General features: G+C 41.8%; 1 protein-coding gene across 1 annotated transcript in view; it reads right to left on the bottom strand.

Moving 5' to 3' along the window:
* CDCA2 (cell division cycle associated 2) overlaps window positions 1–20124 on the bottom strand; it is a 71027-nt gene that overhangs the window by 42524 nt on the left and 8379 nt on the right. Inside the window, exons 4-6 of the mRNA XM_081091070.1 lie at window positions 13537–13684; window positions 12080–12276; window positions 9953–10037 (exon numbers count right to left, since the gene is read on the bottom strand). Of these exons, the coding sequence (XP_080947196.1) occupies window positions 9953–10037; window positions 12080–12276; window positions 13537–13684 (430 nt within the window). The remainder of the gene's footprint in view (window positions 1–9952; window positions 10038–12079; window positions 12277–13536; window positions 13685–20124) is intronic.

Raw genomic sequence — 20124 nt, forward strand, 5'->3', positions numbered from 1 at the left:
GTGGCTAGGTGCCAAGGATCGCCACCACCCATACTCACAGCGTCCTGGGCCCAAATGCACGTGCACCCTGCCCGGGACCCAGGTGCCCACTGAGGTCACAACCCAGACTCTGCGTGCCTACAGCAGACACCTGTGAGACCCCTGGGCCTGCAATGGAAACTGGTGGGCATCAGCGCCCCTGGCATACAACCAGCCAGACCTCAAGCACCTGACAGCTACCCAATCTGGACTCTATGCCACCACTGTGCGACTGCCACTGACCCCGCAGGACTCTCACCCCTGCTGTGTATTCACCCACCGCCACCTCTACTATGCTGCCATCACCACCCAAGAGTCCAGCTGCTCGGCTCCACCATCAGGCCTAGGGGACAGGACTGTGCTGAAGGCTGGGAGGTGGGTGAAGCTGCCCCTGACTTGGACCTATTAGAATTGAGGACCTAAGGCAGTGGTTCTCAACCTTCTGGCCCTTTAAATACAGTTCCTCATGTTGTGACCCAACCATAAAATTATTTCCGTTGCTACTTCATAACTGTAATGTTGCTACTGTTATGAATTGTAATGTAAATACCTGATATGCAGGATGGTCTTAGGCAACCCCTGTGAAAGGTCGTTCGACCGTCAAAGGGGTCACGACCCACAGGTTGAGAACCGCTGAGTCCTAAGGAGACTGAAGAGGCTGCAGATCTGTAGGTGAGAGGGGAGTGCTGGGACTGAGAGGAGGCCCTGAGGGCACTGGCTGTGGAGACTGCGGAGTGGGTGCAGCAGTGGAAGCCTGGGCTGAAGTCCCTGGATAGAGTAGTGCTGGCACCCCACCGGCCTGGGAAGCTCCTCCTCATCCATGACCCGAGAAGGGCCATGACCTGAGAAGGGCCATGCAGTAGAGCTTAGGGCCAGCCTACACTGGAGGGGTCTGAAGGACACACTCAACATTGAATCTAAGAGAGCTGTCTATTTCTTGGAGGAATTTGTGCTGGTGAGCAGAAAGGGGGCTGGACAGTAGGTCCAAGAAGAAGATCAGCCCTGTCCACCTGGAACACAGGGGAGGTGCCCTTTCCCAGCAAAACAGCTGCTTCTGACCCGACCTGCAGTGACCTGAGGCAAAGGGCAGGAAATGTGTTCCCATCCAGGTGGCAGAGAGGAGGTGCCAGCAAACCAGGAAGAGCTGATTAGAAAGAAAGGAAGGGCTCAGCCACCCCTCCTACAAGCTACTGGCACTACCCCCAACACAAGATGATCAAACCATCCCAGCCAAGATCAGGATACTCCCCAGCTGTGTGGGGAAAGGGTGAACAGCTCAGAACAGAAACATTCAAGGCATAAGACTCTGAGCTAAGGAGTTCCCGCCTGCTGGACTACTAGTGGCTTCAACCTATCGGACAGGTTGCTCAGGGCCAGAAAGGGACAGTGAATCACATTGGCCTGCACCAGAGAACTCCCAGGAGGTCCAGGATAGACACACTAAGGGACTAGATTCAACATCAGAGCAAAATCCAGCAAGCTCCACAAATAGTGGACCTAAAGATTTTTGAGTGTGTGTATGTGGCTTTGTTTTTGTGTGTGTGTATGCGTATGTGTGCACGTGTGGCTTTTTGTGCTTTTCTTTTTCCCTTTTATCTTTCTTCTTTTTTTCTTGCATATCTCTAATATCTCATTCCTTTGATTCTGTTCTCCTTTTGTCTCTTGTTATTAATTTTTCTCATTTTATGTTTTATCCTTTTTTTCCATTTTACTTTTCCTATCTATACCTTAATATATCCATTATTATTACATTTTAAATTCATTATTATTTCATTTCTTTTCTGTTTCCTTTTCTTTTTGCCTCCTATACTCGTTCTTTTAGCTTCCTCCTTGCTCCCATATAGCCATTTTTTTTTTTTATCTTCTTCTTTCTCCCTTTTTCTTTATATCCCCTCTAAGCCTTTGGCCACATGTCTTTTAGTATTCTTTTTATTTTTTCTTTGCTTTCTCTTATTTTTCCTTCTTAGTCTTTCCTGTTAATTGTTGCTTTGCATACCTTAATTTTCATGGTGTTTTTGGTTTGGTCCTGTTGTGTCTTGTTCTGTTCTGTCAGCAGGTATAACTGCTGGCACAACAAGGTTGGGGCTGAGCCTGTCAGCAAGTCAGAGGGGAGATCCCTCCAATGAATGGGACATCAACAGATAAGTCCCAATTATAACAGGAGAGCCCAAAATAATGCACACAAAGGGGCATTCCTAGAGCATCTGTCTCAGGACAACAAAGAGACTGCACCACTGGACCCCTCAAAACACTTTCTACATAAGGCCATCCCACAATGACTGGGACACATAACAGTTCTACCTAATACATAGAAACGAATACAAAGAGACAGATAAAATGGGAAGGCAAAAAACAACCCCCAAATGAAGAAAAAGGAATTTCCAGAAAAAGAACTAAATAAAATTTAGGCAAGCAAATAGACATAGAGTTCAAAATAATGGTTATAAAGATGCTTAAGGAGCTTAGTGCAAATTACAAGGAACTCGGTGGGAACTATAGCAGCATGAAAAGGAAATCCTATACAATAAAGAGGTAATATGCAAATTGACCATCACGCCCTCGCACAAGATGGCCGTCCCTGTGTGGTCACAAGATGGCCACCACAAGATGGCCGGCAGGGGAGGGCAGTTGTGGGCAACCAGGCCTGCAGGGGAGGGCAGTTGGGAGTGAACAGGCCTGCAGGGGAGGGCAGTTGGGGGTGACCAGGCCTGCAGGGGAGGGCAGTTAGGGGCAACCAGCCTGGCAGGGGAGGGCAGTTGGGGGGTACCAGGCCAGCAGGGGAGGGCAGTTAAGGACAAACGGGCCGGCAGGGGAGGGCATTTGGGGGAGACTGGGCCGGCAGGGGAGAGCAGTTGGAGGCTATCGGGCCAGCAGGGGAGGGCAGTTGGGGCAATCAGGCCGGCAGGGGAGCAGTTAGGCTTCGATCAGGCTGGCAGGGGAGTGGTTAGGGGGTGATCAGACTGGCAAGCAGAAGCGATCAGGGGCATTCAGGCAGGCAGGCGAGCAGTTGGGAGCCAGGAGTCCCAGATTATGAGAGGGATGTCCGACTGCTGGTTTAGGCCCGATTCCACAGGGGTCCCAGATTGGAAAGGATGCAGGCTGGGCTGAGGGACACACCGCCCCCCCCCCCATGCACGAATTTCATGCACCAGGCCTCTAGTAGAAACTATAAACCAGAACCAGACAGAAATGGAGAACATATCTGACATCAAGGATATACTGAAAGGAATTAAAAGTAGATTGGACGAAGCCAAAGATCCAATCAGTAATTTGGAAGACAAGGTAGAAATAAATACCAAATTAGAGGAATATCTATTACAGGAATATCTATTACAGAAGGGGGTGAAGATGAGCAAAGAACAGAGAACCTGTTTCAAGAAATAATGACAGAAAACTTCCCCAACCTGGTAAAGAGAAAAGTTCAGGAGGCACAGAGTCCCAATCAAGATGAAGCCAAAGAGACCCACACCTAGACACATTGTAATTAAAATGGCAAATGTTAAAGACACAGAAAGAATCTTATAGACAGCAAAAGAGAAACAGAAAATTACCTACAAAGGAGTTCCCATTAGAATGTCAGCTTACTTCTCAACAGAAGGGGGTGGCATCAAGTATTCAAAGTAATGAAAAGCAAGGGCCTAAATCCAAGAATACTGTATCCAGCAAAATTGAAGGTGAAATAAAAAGCTTTTGAAACAAAAAATTGGTTTAAGAAGTACTTTACCACCAAACCAGCAATGCAAGAAACATTAAAAAAAAAAAAAAAAGGACTGCTTTAAGAAGAAAAGGAGAGAGAGAAGAGATCTAGGCATATAGAAAATAAAAATGGCAATAAATACCTATCAACAATAACCTTAAATGTAAGTGGATTAAATGCTCCAGTCAAAAGACATAGGCTGACTGAACAGATAAGAAAACATGACCCACATATATGCTTTCTACAAGAGACCCACCTTAGAACAAAAGATACAGACTAAGAGTGATGGGATGGACAAAAATATTCCATGAAAATGGCAAAGGAAAAAAGCTGAGGTACTCGTATCAGACAAAATAGACTTCAAAACGAAGGCCATAACTACATAACATTAAAGGAAATGACTCACCAAGAAAATATAACCCTTGTAAACACAAACATACCCAATATAGAAGCACCCAAATATATTTTTTAAAAAAAACAACTTCTTGATGGACTTTAAGGGAGAGATGGACAGCAATGCAGTGATAGGAGGGGACTTTAACACCCCATTGATAGCTCTCAATTGGATAGCTCTCAATTGGATATCCAATAGCTCTCATTGGATAGCTCTCCCAGACAAAAAAATCAACAAGGAAACAGAGGCACTCTACATCAGATGGATCTAACTGATATTTACAGAACATTTCACCCCAAAGCAAGAGAATATACATTCTTCTCAAGTACACATGGAACATTCTCAAAAACAGGCTACATGTAAGGATACAAAACAAGACTATACAAATTCAAGAAGATTGACACAATACCAAGCATCTTCTCAGATCACAATGGCATGAAGTTAGAAATCAACTATATTAAAAAAAAACAACTCAAAAACACTGAAATACATAGAGACTAAAGAGCATGTTACTAAACAATGAATGGGTTACCAATGAGATCAAGCAAGAAATTAAAAACTTCCTGGAGCCGTAACCGGTTTGGCTCAGTGGATGGATCGTCGGCCTGCGGACTGAAGAGTCCCAGGTTCAATTCCGGTGAAGGGCATATACCTTGGTTGTGGGCACATCCCCAGTAGGGGGTGTGCAGGAGGCAGCTGATTGATGTTTCTCTCTCATTGATGTTTCTACTGTCTATCCCTCTCCCTTCCTCTCTGTAAAAAAAAAAAAATCAATAAAATATATTTTTTAAAAAATAAACTTCCTGGAAACAAATGAAAATGAACAACCAACCAACCAATACTATGGGACACAGTGAAACCAGTCATGAGAGGGAAGTTCATAGCATTACAGACCTACCTCAAGAAATAAGAAAAAGCACTAATAAGCTATCTAACCCTACAACTAAATGAATTAGAAAGACAACAACAAGAAAGGCCCAGAGGAAGCAGAAGAATGATCAGAGAAGAAATGATATAGAAACTAAAAAGAACAGTACAAAATATCAATGAATCCAAGTGCTGGTTCTTTGAAAAGATAAACAGGATTGATGAATCCAGACTCATCAAGAATCAAAATAAAAGCAAGAAACAAAATAAAATCAGAAATGAAAGAGGCAATATAAAAACAGACACCACAGAAATACAAAAGATTGTAAGCAAATACTATGAACAACTATATGCCAACAAACTGGACAACCTGGACAAAATGGACAAATTCCTAGAAACATACAACCTTCCAAAACTGAACTGGAAGAATCAGAAAATCTGAGTAGGCCAATAACAACTGATAAAATTGAAGCAGTCAATTTTTTTAACTCACAACAAACAAAAGTCCTGGCCCAGATGGATTTACAGGAGAATTTTACCAAACACTGAACAAATAACTAACACCTATCCTCCTCAAACTATTCCAGAAAATTCAAGCTTGAATACTTACAAGCTCTTTTTATGAAGCCAGTATTACCCTAATTCCAAAACCAGGTAAAGACACTACAAAGAAAGAAAATTACAGGCCAATATTCCTGATGCACACAGATGCTAAAATCCTTAACAAAATATTAGCAAATCAGATCCAGCAATATATTAAAATGATCATACAGCATGATCAATTCTGGGGATGCAAAGCTGGTACAATATTTGCAAATCAATAAATGTGATGATACAGCATATAAACAAAATGAAAGATAAAAATCACATGATCTAGCTCCCTTATAATCCAAGGGTTTGTATTTTTTTAAGTTTGTTCATATTTGTATGTACATAACTATTTAAAGCCAGGGGATTATCTTTCGATAAATATGTAACTGGCAAAAAATAAATAAAAATCACATGATCCTATCAACAGATGCAGAAAAAACATTCAACAAAATCCAGCAACCTTTTTTAATACAAATTCTCTTAGTAAAGTGGGCCTAGAGGGATCATACCTCAACATAATAAATGCCATGTATGACAAACCTACAGCCAACATTATTACTCAATGGGCAAAAACTAAAAGAGTTTCCCTTAAAACAAGAACAAGACAAGGATGTTCACTTTCCCCACTCTTATTCAACTTAATACTAGAAGTCCTAGCCACAGCAATCAGACAAGAAGAGATAAAAGGCATCCAAATTGGAAAGGAGGGCATAAAATTGTCATTATTCATAGATGACATGATATTGTACATAGAAAATCCTAGAGACTTCATCAGGAAACCACTAGGCTTAATAAATGAATTCGGCAAGGTAGAAAGATACAAAATCAACATCTAGAAATTGATGGCATTTTTATACAGCAGTAATGAATTCCAGAAAGAGAAACTAAAAAGACAATCCCATTTACCATTGCAACAAAAAGATACCTAGAAATGAACTTAACCAAAGAGGTAAAAGACCTGTATTTGGAAAACTATAGGACATTGAAAAAAGAAATAGAGGAAGATACAAACATATATCATGTTCATGGGCTGGAAGAATTAACATCACTAAAATGTCTATACTAACCAAAGCAATCTACAGATTCAACACAATCCCTATTAAAATACCAATGGCATACTTCACATAACTAGAACAAATACTCCAAAAATGTATAGAGAACCATAAAAGACCCCAAATGGCCATAGCAATCTTGGGAAAGAAGAACAAAGTTGGAGGGATTACAATACCAGATATGAAACTATACTACAAAGCCATTATAATCAAAACAGCCTGGTACTGGGACAAAAAGAGGCATATAGACAAATGGTTCAGAACAGAAACCCCAGAAATTGACCCACACCATTACGGTCAATTAATATCTGACAAAGGAGGCAAGAATACACAGTGAAGTAAAGACAGTCTTTTCAAAAAATGGTGTTGAGAAAACTGGAAATGTAAAAAAAAAAATAAAAATAGACCACCACCTTACACCATATACAAGAATAAACACAAAATGGGTAAAAGACTTAAATGTAAGGCATGAAAACATAAAAATATTAGAAAAAAAAACAGGCAGTAAAATCTCAGAAATCTCACATAACAGAATTTTTGCCAATACATCTCCTAGGGCAAGAGAAACAAAGGAAAAAATAAACAAATGGGACTACACCAAAATAAAAAGCTTCTGCACAGCAAAAGAAAATAAAAATGAAAAAGGAACCCATCGTATGGGAGAACGTATTTGCCAAAGATACATCTAATAAGGGGTTAATATCCTAAACACATGAAGTACTCATACAACCCCAAAAAAAAGAATACAAACAATCCCATTAAAAAACCGGCAGAGGACCTGAATAGACATTTCTCCAAAGACATACTAATGGCCAAGCAACATATGAAAAGATGCTCAAGTCACTAATTAACAGAGACATGCAAATTAAAACCACAATGAGCTACCACCTCACACCTGGTCAAAATGTCTATAATAAAAAAATCAGTAACAACAAATGCTTGTGAGGACATGGAGAAAAGAACACTAGTTCACTGCTGGTGGGAATGCAGATGGTGCAGCCACTATGAAAAATAGTAGGGAATTTCCTCAAAAACTTAAAAATGGAACTTCTGTTTGACCCAGATATTGCACTTCTTGGAATATAACCTAAAAACCCCAAAACACCAATCAGAAAGAATATATGCACCCCTATGTTCACAGCAGCATTGTTTATAATAGCTAAGATTTAGAAACAGCCCAAGTGCCCATCAATAGATGAATGAATAAACCAGCTGTGGACATTTACACAATGGAATACAATGCAGCTGTAAAAAAGAAGGATCTCTTACCCTTTGGGACAGCATGGATGGACATGGAGACTATTATGTAAGTGAAATAAGTCCATCTGAGAAAGAAATATCACATGATCTCACTTATTTGTGGAATCTAATGAACTGACCAACAAAATAAGACTTGAAGCTGGAGACATGGAACTGACATACCTCGATGTGGGGGGGGGGGGGGGGGGTTGGGGGGGGATGAAGAAGGGATAAACCAAAGAACTTATACACTTACTAGAGGCCTGGTGCATGAAATTCATACACTCGGGGGAAAGGGGGGGGGTCCCTCAGCCCGGCCTGAACTCTCTCGCAGTCCAGGAGCCCTCAGGGGATGTCCAACTGCCAGCTAAGCCGGCAATCGGACATTCTTAGCACTGCCGCGAGCCCGGCTTCTGGCTGAGCGAAGGTGGGGAGCACCGCTCAACCAGAAGCCTGGTGGCGCAGGCTCACTGACCTCACCACCCACTGGTCCTTCCAGAAGGTCATTCCGCCATCCGGTCTAACTGGCATATTAGCTCTTTATTATATAGGATATGCATAGCCCATGGACAGGGCAATAGGATAGTGAATACCCCAGGTGTGGGGGGGGGGGCGGGGGGGAGAGGTACGGGCTGGGAGGGGAGGAGTAAAGGGGGGGAATGGGAGACATCTGTAATACTATCAACAATAAAAAAATTTACGCCCTAACCAGTTTGGCTCAGCGGATAGAGCGTCAGCCTTCAGACTCAAGGGTCCCAGGTTTGATTCCGGTCAAGGGCATGTACCTTGGTTGCGGGCACATCCCCAGTAGGGGGCGTGCAAGAGGCAGTTGACCGATGTTTCTCTCTCATCTATATTTCTAACTCTCTCCCTTCCTCTCTGTAAAAAATCAATAAGATACATTTTAAAAAAAAATTTACATTCAAAAAAATAAAAAATAGCCCTAACCAGTTTGGCTCAGTGGATAGAGCGTCGGCTGCAGACTCAAGCGTCCCAGGTTCAATTCTGGTCAAGGGCATGTACCTTGGTTGCGGGCACATACCCAGTAGGGAGTGTGCACGAGGCAGCTGATCGATGTTTCTCTCTCATTGATGTTTCTAACTATCCCTCTCCCTTCTTCTCTGTAAAAATCAGTAAAATATATATTTTTAAAAATAATAAAAAATAAATAAAAGGTAACAATAATTTACTTAAAAATTTTTTTTCAAATAAACATAAGAAAGACACAAAGAGGGAAACAAAGGAAAAAAGATTAAGAGAATAAACAGAAAATGTATGCTAAAATGGTAGATTTAAATCAAACCATATCACTACTGACTTGAAAGGTTAATGAGCGAAATATTCCAATTAAAAGAAGAGAATCTCAGATGGATTAAAAAAAAAACACAATACAAGAGTTTTACTTTAAAGAGAGACACAGGTACGTTAAAAATAAACCTAATAGCCAAAACCGGTTTGGCTCAGTGGATGGAGCATCGGCCTGCGGACTGAAGGGTCCCGGGTTCGATTCCGGTCAGGGGCATGTGCCTGGGTTGCGGGCACATCCCCAGTGGGAGATGTGCAGGAGGCAGCTGATCGATGTTTCTCTCTCATCGATGTTTCTAACTCTCTATCTCTCTCCCTTCCTCTCTGTCAAAAATCAATAAAATATATTTAAAAAAAAATAAAATAAAATAAACCTAATACTTTACTGGTGACTTTCATTCAATATAAGTACACTAATTTTGGAAAAGACTAAAATTTGAATCCTGGTCCCTTTTCCCACAACCTTAAACAAAACAAAACAAAAAAATCATGTGTAGTGTTTTTTCTAACAAAATGTACCTGTTAATATGTTCAGAGATCCTAGTCTTTACAAAACATTTTATCAGGTTGGAAATATTTCACTTAATTCTTATTCAAAGAAAACAATGCCCTCTCTCAAGTAAAAAGAATTCTGAAACATTTCTAATAGATCAAGAGCTCTTAAAATGTAGGGAACTGTTTTAGTTTTCCCAAATTTCAGCATGTAGGTACACCAAGTATAGATGTCTATTGAACAAATATTTCAATGGGTGAACTGGCACGCATACTAAGGAAAAATTAAATACTTACCAGCTGAAGTCTCTGTGAGCTCAGGAAGTGAAACAGATTCTTCAACTAAACATCCAGATTGTGTTAAACCAGGTTCAGAAAGTTTCTTGGGGGGAAAAAAGTGCACACAAAAAAAGTACCAAATCTTATTAATTACAGAATTACTGATATCTTTTTAAAGGTTTGAGTAAGCATTGCAGATTACCTAGAAATATAATGTTAAACCAATCAATGAGGCAATTTTATCACCTTCATTATCTGATCTCAAAAGTATAGGAAGGAGAATCTAACTAAAAACAGAATATTCATTCTAAATGTATTCCCTAGGCATTTTTGTTACCTATTTGAAGTCTAGTAATTATGCTAACTACATTCATTAAAGAAGAAATTCTCCCAACAACAGAAAATGTTATATAATTACTAATCAAACAACAAAAGTATCAATAGCTATGATAGGAAAAGCATTAATAGCTAGGATAGAAAACACTCATATTAATGTGGAAACCATTTCTTAATCATGGTATATGTCCAAACAATCAATTTTTGATAAGAAACAATTAGTATCCATTCTATTAGATGATGATTTCATATTAGCTAGAATAAGGTAGAGGGGGTAGAGATTCTAAGCAACTCTGAACAAAACCTATTGGACCCTGAAGAATCTTTAACTGACTATCAAACACTTAGACCAGTCTAAACAAAATCATGAGGACATGTACTTTATCAATGTGACAGAGAAGGTACAGAAAAAAGGTTTCAATTCTAATGGTTAGGTGTCTCTTCTCACTGAAGAAATGGGAACCTGCTGTTCAAACCAAAAGTACCAGTATGAAACAGGAAGTCATGAGAAAACAAGCTCCCTGTTTACATTTGAGTAAAGATCAATAATATTATTTCATACAGGTTGGTCTTTTGATAATCTTGACAGGCTTAAGTTATCAGCAACAAAAATCCTTAGTTCCTTGAGGCAATTGAGCAGAGCAAAGGAGCAATTGCTAAATAGCAATTATTAAACCAGTCAGAGCGTGTGCTCTCCCTGCCAGGAGGCCTTTCCCTTCAGCCTCTTCTTCCCCCACAAGCACTCATTCCTAAACTCTAAGGGCCTCCAAGCAACTTGCAACCAGGGAGCAATGGGCAGCGTCCAGGACTAACCCCCTGACCCTGTGACCAAGGCCCCCTTTTCTCTGACGCCTTAGTGAACCAAAGCAGCCCAGCCTGGGCTCATTTCCCCACCTAGTCCCTCACCTGTTGCTGCTTCTGTCCTAGGCCTTTCCTTGTTTCTCTGAACCCAGCTTTAATAAACGTCCTCTCAAAATCCCCTGGAGTGGTACTGTGAAATCTTCCCTGCACGAGGTCAAGAACCCACATACTGCCCACAGGTCCTAGGCAGACCCTCTCAGGGTCAGGTCCCATTTCTGGTAACACCAATATCACCCCAATAAATTCAATTTAAAAATAAATAAAATCAATCCTTGCAAAACAAACATAGAGGTACCAAGGCAGAAGTGCCAAGACCCACAGGCCTGAGGAGCACAGTATAATTTTCTAATTTACCAGTAATGTGTAAATAAAATACTCATGTCAGCCTCCTTTGGCAGACAAAAAGCTACTCCAGGACAAGACTGTGGCTTTTTGTTGTAACATCAGCATCTATTGCAACAATACCTCAAACTGCTTAATCTTTTTATAAAAACTTTTTCAGAAGGCATTTAATCAAAACTGTCTCTAAAAACCAATAAGCCAACTAACAATAAAAATTATTAAGTAGGAAATACACACACTCATGTAATCTGAAACCCAGCTACAATATAGCAGTACAAGGTACTATAACTGAAAAAAGGATCTTGAAAACTACCTCGCCAGGCCCTGACCGGTTTGGCTCAGTGGATAGAGCGTCAGCGTGTGGACTGAGGGTCCCAGGTTCGATTCCGGTCAAGGGCATGTACCTTAGTTGAGGGCACATCCCCAGTAGGGGGTGTGCAGGAGGCAGCTGATCGATGTTTCTCTCTCATCAATGTTTCTAACTCTCTATCCTTCTCCTTTCCTCTCTGTAAAAAATCAATAAAATATATTAAAAAAAAAAAAAAAAAAACTACCTCACCAGGAAAGCAAAGCTTTATTTTCCTATGTTTCCAATAAGTGAGTTACCTTAGAAAGATCTACAAGAGAAGTTTGAAAAGCACATGTTCGATCTGTACTGGGAGGAGTAGCAACAACAAACATCTGGGGACTAACTGCATTAGTTAGATTTTCATCAGAATTGCTCTGAGAAGATATTCTCCGACGTTTGGATAACTGTGCAAGGAACGCAGACTGCTGACATTCACCAAGACTTTCCTTTTTGGCTGTAAACACAAAACAAAATAAAAACAAAATAGGCATGAGTATTTTCTTTTACAATTTTGTACATTATAATTTTAGTATGATTTAATGCTTGAGTCTAAAGACTTTGGAAATGAATAGGAAAATCTAGTAAAATTTTTAATTCAAAAAAGAAAATATAATGGAAAGACGAGTGAACATGACTACTAAAAAGATTAACACAAATTTACTTAGAAAAACATATTTAATTATAATTTTTTTTCAGACTATAAAATGCTAAAAGATATGCTAAAATACATTGGCATTGGTGATACAGTATCTCATTCTGTTTTTAAATTTATATGGAAACTTATTCTTTTGAACATTTCAAAGGATGTGGTTATGTTCTAATATTGGTTCTGCTTTGTGTATGAGTTTATGAAAATACAGCCACAATGTGCCCCAGTTCTTAGCTACAAAAAAGAATGTTATTCTTTGCAGAATTATAATAATCATGTTAATAACATATTTTAAAACCCAGGTAAAAGAAAAATAGGTAAGTTACAAACTACAAATAAAAATGAGTACATGAGAGTGGTCACGCACTAACAGGTAGATGAATTAAACTTGTCTTGAGTTGAAGTGCACTGCACACAAGGAGGTGTTGAAATTACTTGAAGATGGTTCAAGACACCAAAACAAAATCATGTGGAACCTTACTTAGGGTGCAGAGCAGTAGAGGTATGATTTTGACAATTATGGATAAGGCCACGATTCATCTAATTCTAGTATTTGAAATGTTTTGTGACTGGAAAATCAAAGGTGACAAAAAAAATAACCAAATGAATTATAATCTAAAAGTTATTATAAAAAATATGGCAGGCTATAAAGATGTCAGATTGGATAGATCAGTTTATAATATCAGGGATGGGTGTTTGGTATTCATGTAAATGCTTGCCAAACTTAATAATCCTCTAAAAATAAAGTTTGCACACTCAAATTTGTCACATGGGCTATTATAAAGATGAAATGAGCTAATCAGCTCTGACAGTTTTACATCTAAAACGTAACTGTGACCATATGGACATGGAGGCTCAGAAATGCTTGACATTCGGTTTTTTTCAAGAAAACCAGAAATCAAGGTTTTTACATGAAATGTCCCAAATCTTGAATGTTAGACTCCATTTGAAAATACAACTCTGCTCAGAAAGACTGCTTTTGCACTGTGAACTAAATCTTTTTTATATCTCAGAGGCTTGTCTGAATTCCACAGAAGTCAAAACTGACAAATTTTTTCTACTCACTCAAGCCTGTTGTGTGGAACCCCTCTGCCTCTGAGAACTCGGGACAGTCAGTAATTTTTTCCTTTTCCTGTACGGAGTGAAAAGCCGACTGGAAGGCAGATATGCGCTCTTTTAAAGAAGTAACATTTCGATATAATACAGGGCTGCCCTGTTAAAATACAGAGACATAAAGGGTATTATAAATCAAGTCAAACATAGTTTCTATATTCTTGGCCTAAAACTATTGAATCTAAAACTAAATACAAAGGTTTTTGGAAGACCAGAGATAATAAATTAGTGTAGCAAAGCCTCTTCTCCTTTAAATCACACATTTTCAGTTTGAATATTCAGTGTGCTGCCAACATCTTAGTGTCTCCCTCTGCTCCTCCTCCAGCGTTTAGCTGTGTGATATGTAATATACATGTGTAGCTACGGGCTGGTCAATAATGACATTAGTAAGTCTATGGACTAGACAAGAAAAGTCTGGAGTAGGTGGAAAACACTTTAAAGAGGCACCCAGACAAAACATACCCCCAATTATTTGAGGGCTAAATAACTCTTTAAAATATCCATAGAAAATCATCTGCATGATGCCTTTACCTCATGCAAGTCTCAGGGCACCTGGTTCAAACCAAGCTAGTCTCATTACTCATCTTCCTTCATACACACCCTCTCCCTAGGAGGCCAGAACACATAGATGTTCCCTAGTAGCTCAGATACCCACTCTCACATTTACCCTCTTCTGTGGCTTCTCCAGCTAACTTTTCATCATTTCATGGGACCCTACCTCCTTAGAGCTGAAAGCCAGCCATTCACTTAAAATACAGAACCAAGTAGTAAGATGGTATAAGCACAGGAGCTCTCTGCAAACTCTAACAGGGTTTCAGCCAAAGATGCACAAAATGGAACTGATACAAGCAGGGATAGAAATGCCAGATAAATGCAAGCAATGCACAGTTTGAGTTCTGTTTACCCATAAAACAAACTACTCATTACATTCTCTATCCAGGATCTCCTCCCCTACCCCTTTCCCTTTGTTATTTAGACTACCAACATATTTCCATTGCCTTGGAGTTTGTGGCAATTAACAAAATTACACAAACAGGCAAAAGTTAAAGTAAAAAAATACCTCCCTTTAAGATATTGTATGGAGGAAAATCAGTTAAAATCTTGAAGCCATGTTTGATGGTGAATCTGCTCACGCACTTGATTCTATTCCCAGTTAAATACATTCAGAAAGCAAACTGCTGCATAATAACAGAACATTTGAAAATTCCAATATGATTGGTGATGTAAACCTTTATGACATAAACAGCATATAACATTCATTAAAGCTGGTGATCAACTCTAATGTATATGAGATATAGAGAAAGAAAGGAGTTAGCCCAAATTTACCTCGAATATTCTTTTTTGGTACTCATATATGAGCATGGCAGAGGTAAGTTCAGTATCCTAGGAATTTGAGCACTTTGAAATGCTGCTTAAAACAAATTTTAGGTTCTCTGAGTCAAAAGTCTTTATTTCTGATGGGGAATAACAATATACAAAGTAAATGAAACATTTAAAATGTACTGCTTTTTTTAATGCTTTTGTCTTATGAATTGTGTTAGTCAACAACATTCTTCCATGTGCCAGAAACTGTTCCAAGGACTTAGAATGAAGAGAGGAAATTATGAAAACACATTAATACAGTTTTAGGTACAAGAGGTGCTATTGGGAAGATGAAAAAGAAATGGGGATTCAGTAACAAAAAGGGCTTCGTAGCTTGTATCGAACAATATTCGATCTAAAAATATTTGAGTTGAAACCAAAACAATGAGAAAGGGGTAGTTAAGGGAAGATATTGGGGGAGACAAGAACAAGGTAGAACAAAAGCAAAGGCCCCGATGGAAATAAGATGTAGCAGAAAGAAGGCCAAGAGTGCCCAGGGATGAACGGAGATAGGGAGATGAGGCTTGTGGTAGGCAAGGCTCAGGTGAGGGAGGTGCGATGTGATGAAAGCTTCAGGAGGTGTTTGGTTTTTAAGTCAAGTCATAACTGAAAGCCACGGGAAGGTTTTAAAGTAGCAGAGGGAATGATTTGATTTATATTTTAAATGTATCTCTTTGATTAGTCTATGAAATGGTGAATGAATTAAGGAAAGAGGGAAGTAGAAAGATCAGTTAGAGTGAAATTAGCAATTAGGCAAGTAGTTGGAGATCTAGGCAGGAATCACATTAGCAAGTGAACTGTGGAGACATGAGGAACTAGACAGGTTCTGATATGTAATGATGGGTTGGATATGAAAGATGAGGAAGAAAGAAATACTGACAGATAATTGGACTGAGCAACTGGATAATGATGGATGTAGTGACATGGGGACGTGATTTGAGGATCTGATAAAAGAAATCTATAATTTGGTAGGGACCATACAATGCTTGAAATGCTTATTTATAAAACCCAAATAGAGATGTTGAATAGCAACTAGATATCCAGTTGCTCATGGGAAAAAAATTAGATGCATAAGGAAAACAAAGAAAAGGGGGGAGAGGAAAACCCTGGGACAATTAATATTTATACTGGGGAAAAATAAAAAAGAGTAGAATTAGCAAATTAAGCACAGAAAGAACGACAGTGACACAGGAAGAAAACCAGGTGGCAGTCCAGAAACCAAGTGAAGAAAGCTTTTCAAAGAGGGAGTGGTCGAACATATCAAAAACTGAGGAAAGAAAAAAAAAAAAGGAAGGTTGAGTAAGATGCAAATTTAGATTTTATCTTTGTCTTGGTCATTTGGGATGAATGATGACAAGAGTATGCTCAATGGAGTGGTCTAATTGGAGTAGCTAGTAGTAGGGGAGAGGACAGGAAAGAAGTAAACATTTGAATACTGATGTAACCAATCTATCGGGAAGTTGTAGAGGATAGGAATATCCTATATAATAAAAACCCAGTGACCATAACAGCAGAACAAACAGAACGACTGCTTGACCCGTCACTATGAAGTGCAGTGACCACCTCTCAGTCCCTTTCCCCGGCCAGCAGGCTCCGATCGATCGTCGATGGCAAACGGGGACCTGGGGTGGGTGTGGGCAGCACCAGACCAAGGCCCCTGTCCTGCTGGTCGTCCCACACCCAGAGGGTGACCTGTGGCAGGGGTGGGGCGGCGAGCAGGATCCCTCCCCCTGCCATCAGGCTCCCATCGGCCAGACGGGGAACGGGAACCCAGGAGGGTGGCAGCGGGGGGCGGGACTGGTGAGCGGGCAGAATGGGCTGATCTCTTGGTCCCTAACCCTGGCCTGCAGGCTCCAATTGCCACCAATGGCGAACAGGGACCCGGGTTGGGTGGCAGGGGATGCAGGTGGCACCAGGCCTAGGCCCCCGCCCTGCCAGTCGGTCGCCCCACACACAGAGGGCGACCTGCAGCAGGGGTGGGGCTGGCAAGTGGGTGGGAATGGCCGACATCTTGGTCCCTCCCCTGGCCATCAGGCCCCCATCCCTGGATGGCAAACAGGAAACCCGAGTGGGTGGAGGCAGGGGGGTAGGGCAGGCTGCTGGCCTGATCACAGTCTAGGCCAGCCGTGGGCAAACTACGGCGCCTTTGAAATGAATAAAACTAAAAAAAAAAAAAAAAAAGACCGTACCCTTTTATGTAATGATGTTTACTTTGAATTTATATTAGTTCACACAAACACTCCATACATGCTTTTGTTCCGGCCCTCCAGTCCAGTTTAAGAACCCATTGTGGCCCTCGAGTCAAAAAGTTTGCCCACCCCTGGTCTAGGCCTAGGGACCGTACCCACACACGATTTTGTGCACTAAGCCTCTAGTATGTATGATAATAGGTATGAGGAAGAAAGAGGGCTAGATTTCCATCATCCATAGTGGGAAGGATCAACACTAAAACCTCAACACTGAAAGATTAAGAAGTAGCAATTAAGCAAGAAAGAGAAATAAAAGGCATCCCAATTGGAAAGGAAGAAATAAAACTGTCACTATTTGTATATTCTATATATATATATATATATGTATATATATGTGTGTGTGTGTGTGTGTGTGTATATATACACACACACACACACACACACACACACACACACACACACACATATATACATCCTATCTAATAAAAGAGAAACATGGTAATTAGTACGATCGCTACCCTTCCCATTGGCTAATCAGGGCAATATGCAAATTAACTACCAGCCAAGATGGCAGCCGGCAGCCAGGCAGCTTAAAGCGAATATGAGGCTTGCTTGCTTCAGTGACGGAGGACTCCAACGTTCCCCGCCTGCCGCTGCAGGCCTCTGAGCTGCAACTCTAAGCAACTATGTTACAAATATAGAAGCTAAACAAAACCCCAGAAACCTGCTTTAGTCGGCTGGGCTTCAGCCAGCAGGATCACAACATTGTTTCAAATACAGAAGGTAAACAAAGGCCAGAATCCTGCTTTCAGCAGCGGAGGCCTGAGAGCTGGAGCCAAGCCTCAGAGCTAAAACTGGACCAGAATTAAAAAAAGAAAAAAAGGAGCGGTTGGGAGCTTCAGTCACCCACCAGCCTGAAAACAGCCCTCAGCCCCTCACCCAGACTGGCCAGGCACCCCAGTGGGGACCCCCACCCTGAAGGGTGTGTGACCAGCTGCAAACAGCCATCAGCCCCTCACACAGCCTGGCCAGGCACCCAAGCGGGACCCCCACCCTGATCCAGGACATCCTTCAGGGCAAACCAGCTGGCCACCACCCATGCACCAGGCCTCTATCCTATATAGTAAAAGGGTAATATGCCTCCCAGCACTGGGATCAGCGGAGCCGCGAGGCCTCCCAGCACCGGGATCAGCGTGACAGGGGGCAGCGCCCAAACCCCCTGATCGCCCTGCGGCTCTGTGTGTGACAGAGGGCAGGGCCACAACCTCCCTATCGGCCCTGCTCTGTTTGTGACAGGGGAAGGCACCCCAACCCCCTGATCAGCCCTGCTCTGTGCCTGATAGGTGGGAGCTCCCCAACCCCGATTGCCCTGCAGCTCTGTGTGTGACAGGCTGCGGTGCTCCAACCCCCTGATCGGCCCTGCTCTGTGCGTGACAGGGTGCGGCTCCCCAACCCTCCCCCCCCCCCCACGGGCCCTGTTCTGTGTATGATGGGGTAGAGCCATAACCTCCCCATTGGCCCTGCCCTGAGTGTGACAGTGGTGGTGCCCCAACCCCCTGATCCGCCCTGCTCTGTGTGTGACAGGGGCGGTGCCCCAACTCCCCTATCGGCCCTACTCTGTGAGTGACAGGGGGGAACTCCCCAACCCCCTGATCGGCCCTGCTCTGTGTGTGACAGGGGGGAGCTCCCCAACCCCCTGATGGGCCCTGCTCTGTGCGTGACAGGGGGAGCTCCCCAACCCCCTGATGGGCCCTGCTCTGTGCGTGACAGGGGGGAGCTCCCCAACCCCCTGATCAACCCTGCTCTGTGTGTGACAGGGTATGGAGCCCCAACCCACCTGCTCTGTGAGTGACAGGGGTCAGCGCCCCAACCCCCTGATTGGCCCTGCTCTGTGTGTGACAGTGGGTGGTGCCGCAACCTGCCCATCGACCCTGCCTTGAGTGTGACAGGGGGCGGTGCCCCAACCCCCCAATCGGCCCTACCCTGAGCGTGACTGAGGGTGGCATCGCAACCTCCTGATCCGCCCTGCTCTGTGCATGACAGGGGCGGCGCCCCAACTCCCCAATCAGCCCTGCTCTGAGCCCGATCAGAGGCTGCACCTAGGGATTGGGCCTGCCCTCTGCCACCTGGGAGCAGGCCTAAGCCAGCAGGTCGTTATCTCCCGAGGGGTACCAGACTGCGAGAGGGCAAAGGCCGGGCTGAGGGACCTCCCCCTTCCCCCCGAGTGCACAAATTTTTGTGCACCGGGCCTCTAGCATATATATAAAAAAACCAAAGACTCCACACCAAAAAACTGTTGGAATTAACAGAATTCAGTAAATCTGCAGAATACAAAATTAACATACAAAAATCTGTTGCATTTCTATATATTTATAACAATCTGAAAGAGAAATTAAGAAAACAATTGCATTTGCATTAAAAAAAATACCTAGGAACAAATTTAACCAAGGACGTGAAAGATCTGTACACTGAAAATTTTAAGATATTAATGAAAACACAAATAAGTGGAAAGATATTTTGTGCCCATGGTTTGAAAGAATTAATACTACTAAAATGTCCATAGTACCCAAAGTAATCTATAGATTCAATATAATCCCCATAAATATTCCAATTACATTCACTACAGCAATAGAGCAATGATAAAATTTGTATGAAACTACAAAAGACCCCAAATAGTCAAAGTAATCTTGAGAGAGAACAAAGGTGGAGGCATCATACTCTCTGACTTCAAACTATATTACAAAGCTATAGTAATTAAACAGTATGATACTGGCATAAAAAGACACAAAATCAATAAAACAAGAATAGAGAGCCCATAACCAAACCTACCTATCGATGGTCTATTTATGACAATGAAGCAAAGAATATACAAAGAACAAAGGGTCTCTTCAATAAATGATGTTGGGAAAAATGAACAGCCAAATACAAAAGAATGAAAATGGACCACCAATTTCCACCATACACAAAAATTAACTCAAAATGGATTAAA

The sequence above is a fragment of the Myotis nattereri genome (assembly GCF_964212035.1).
Source record: "Myotis nattereri genome assembly, chromosome: 5".
In the NCBI taxonomy this organism is placed as follows: domain Eukaryota; kingdom Metazoa; phylum Chordata; class Mammalia; order Chiroptera; family Vespertilionidae; genus Myotis; species Myotis nattereri.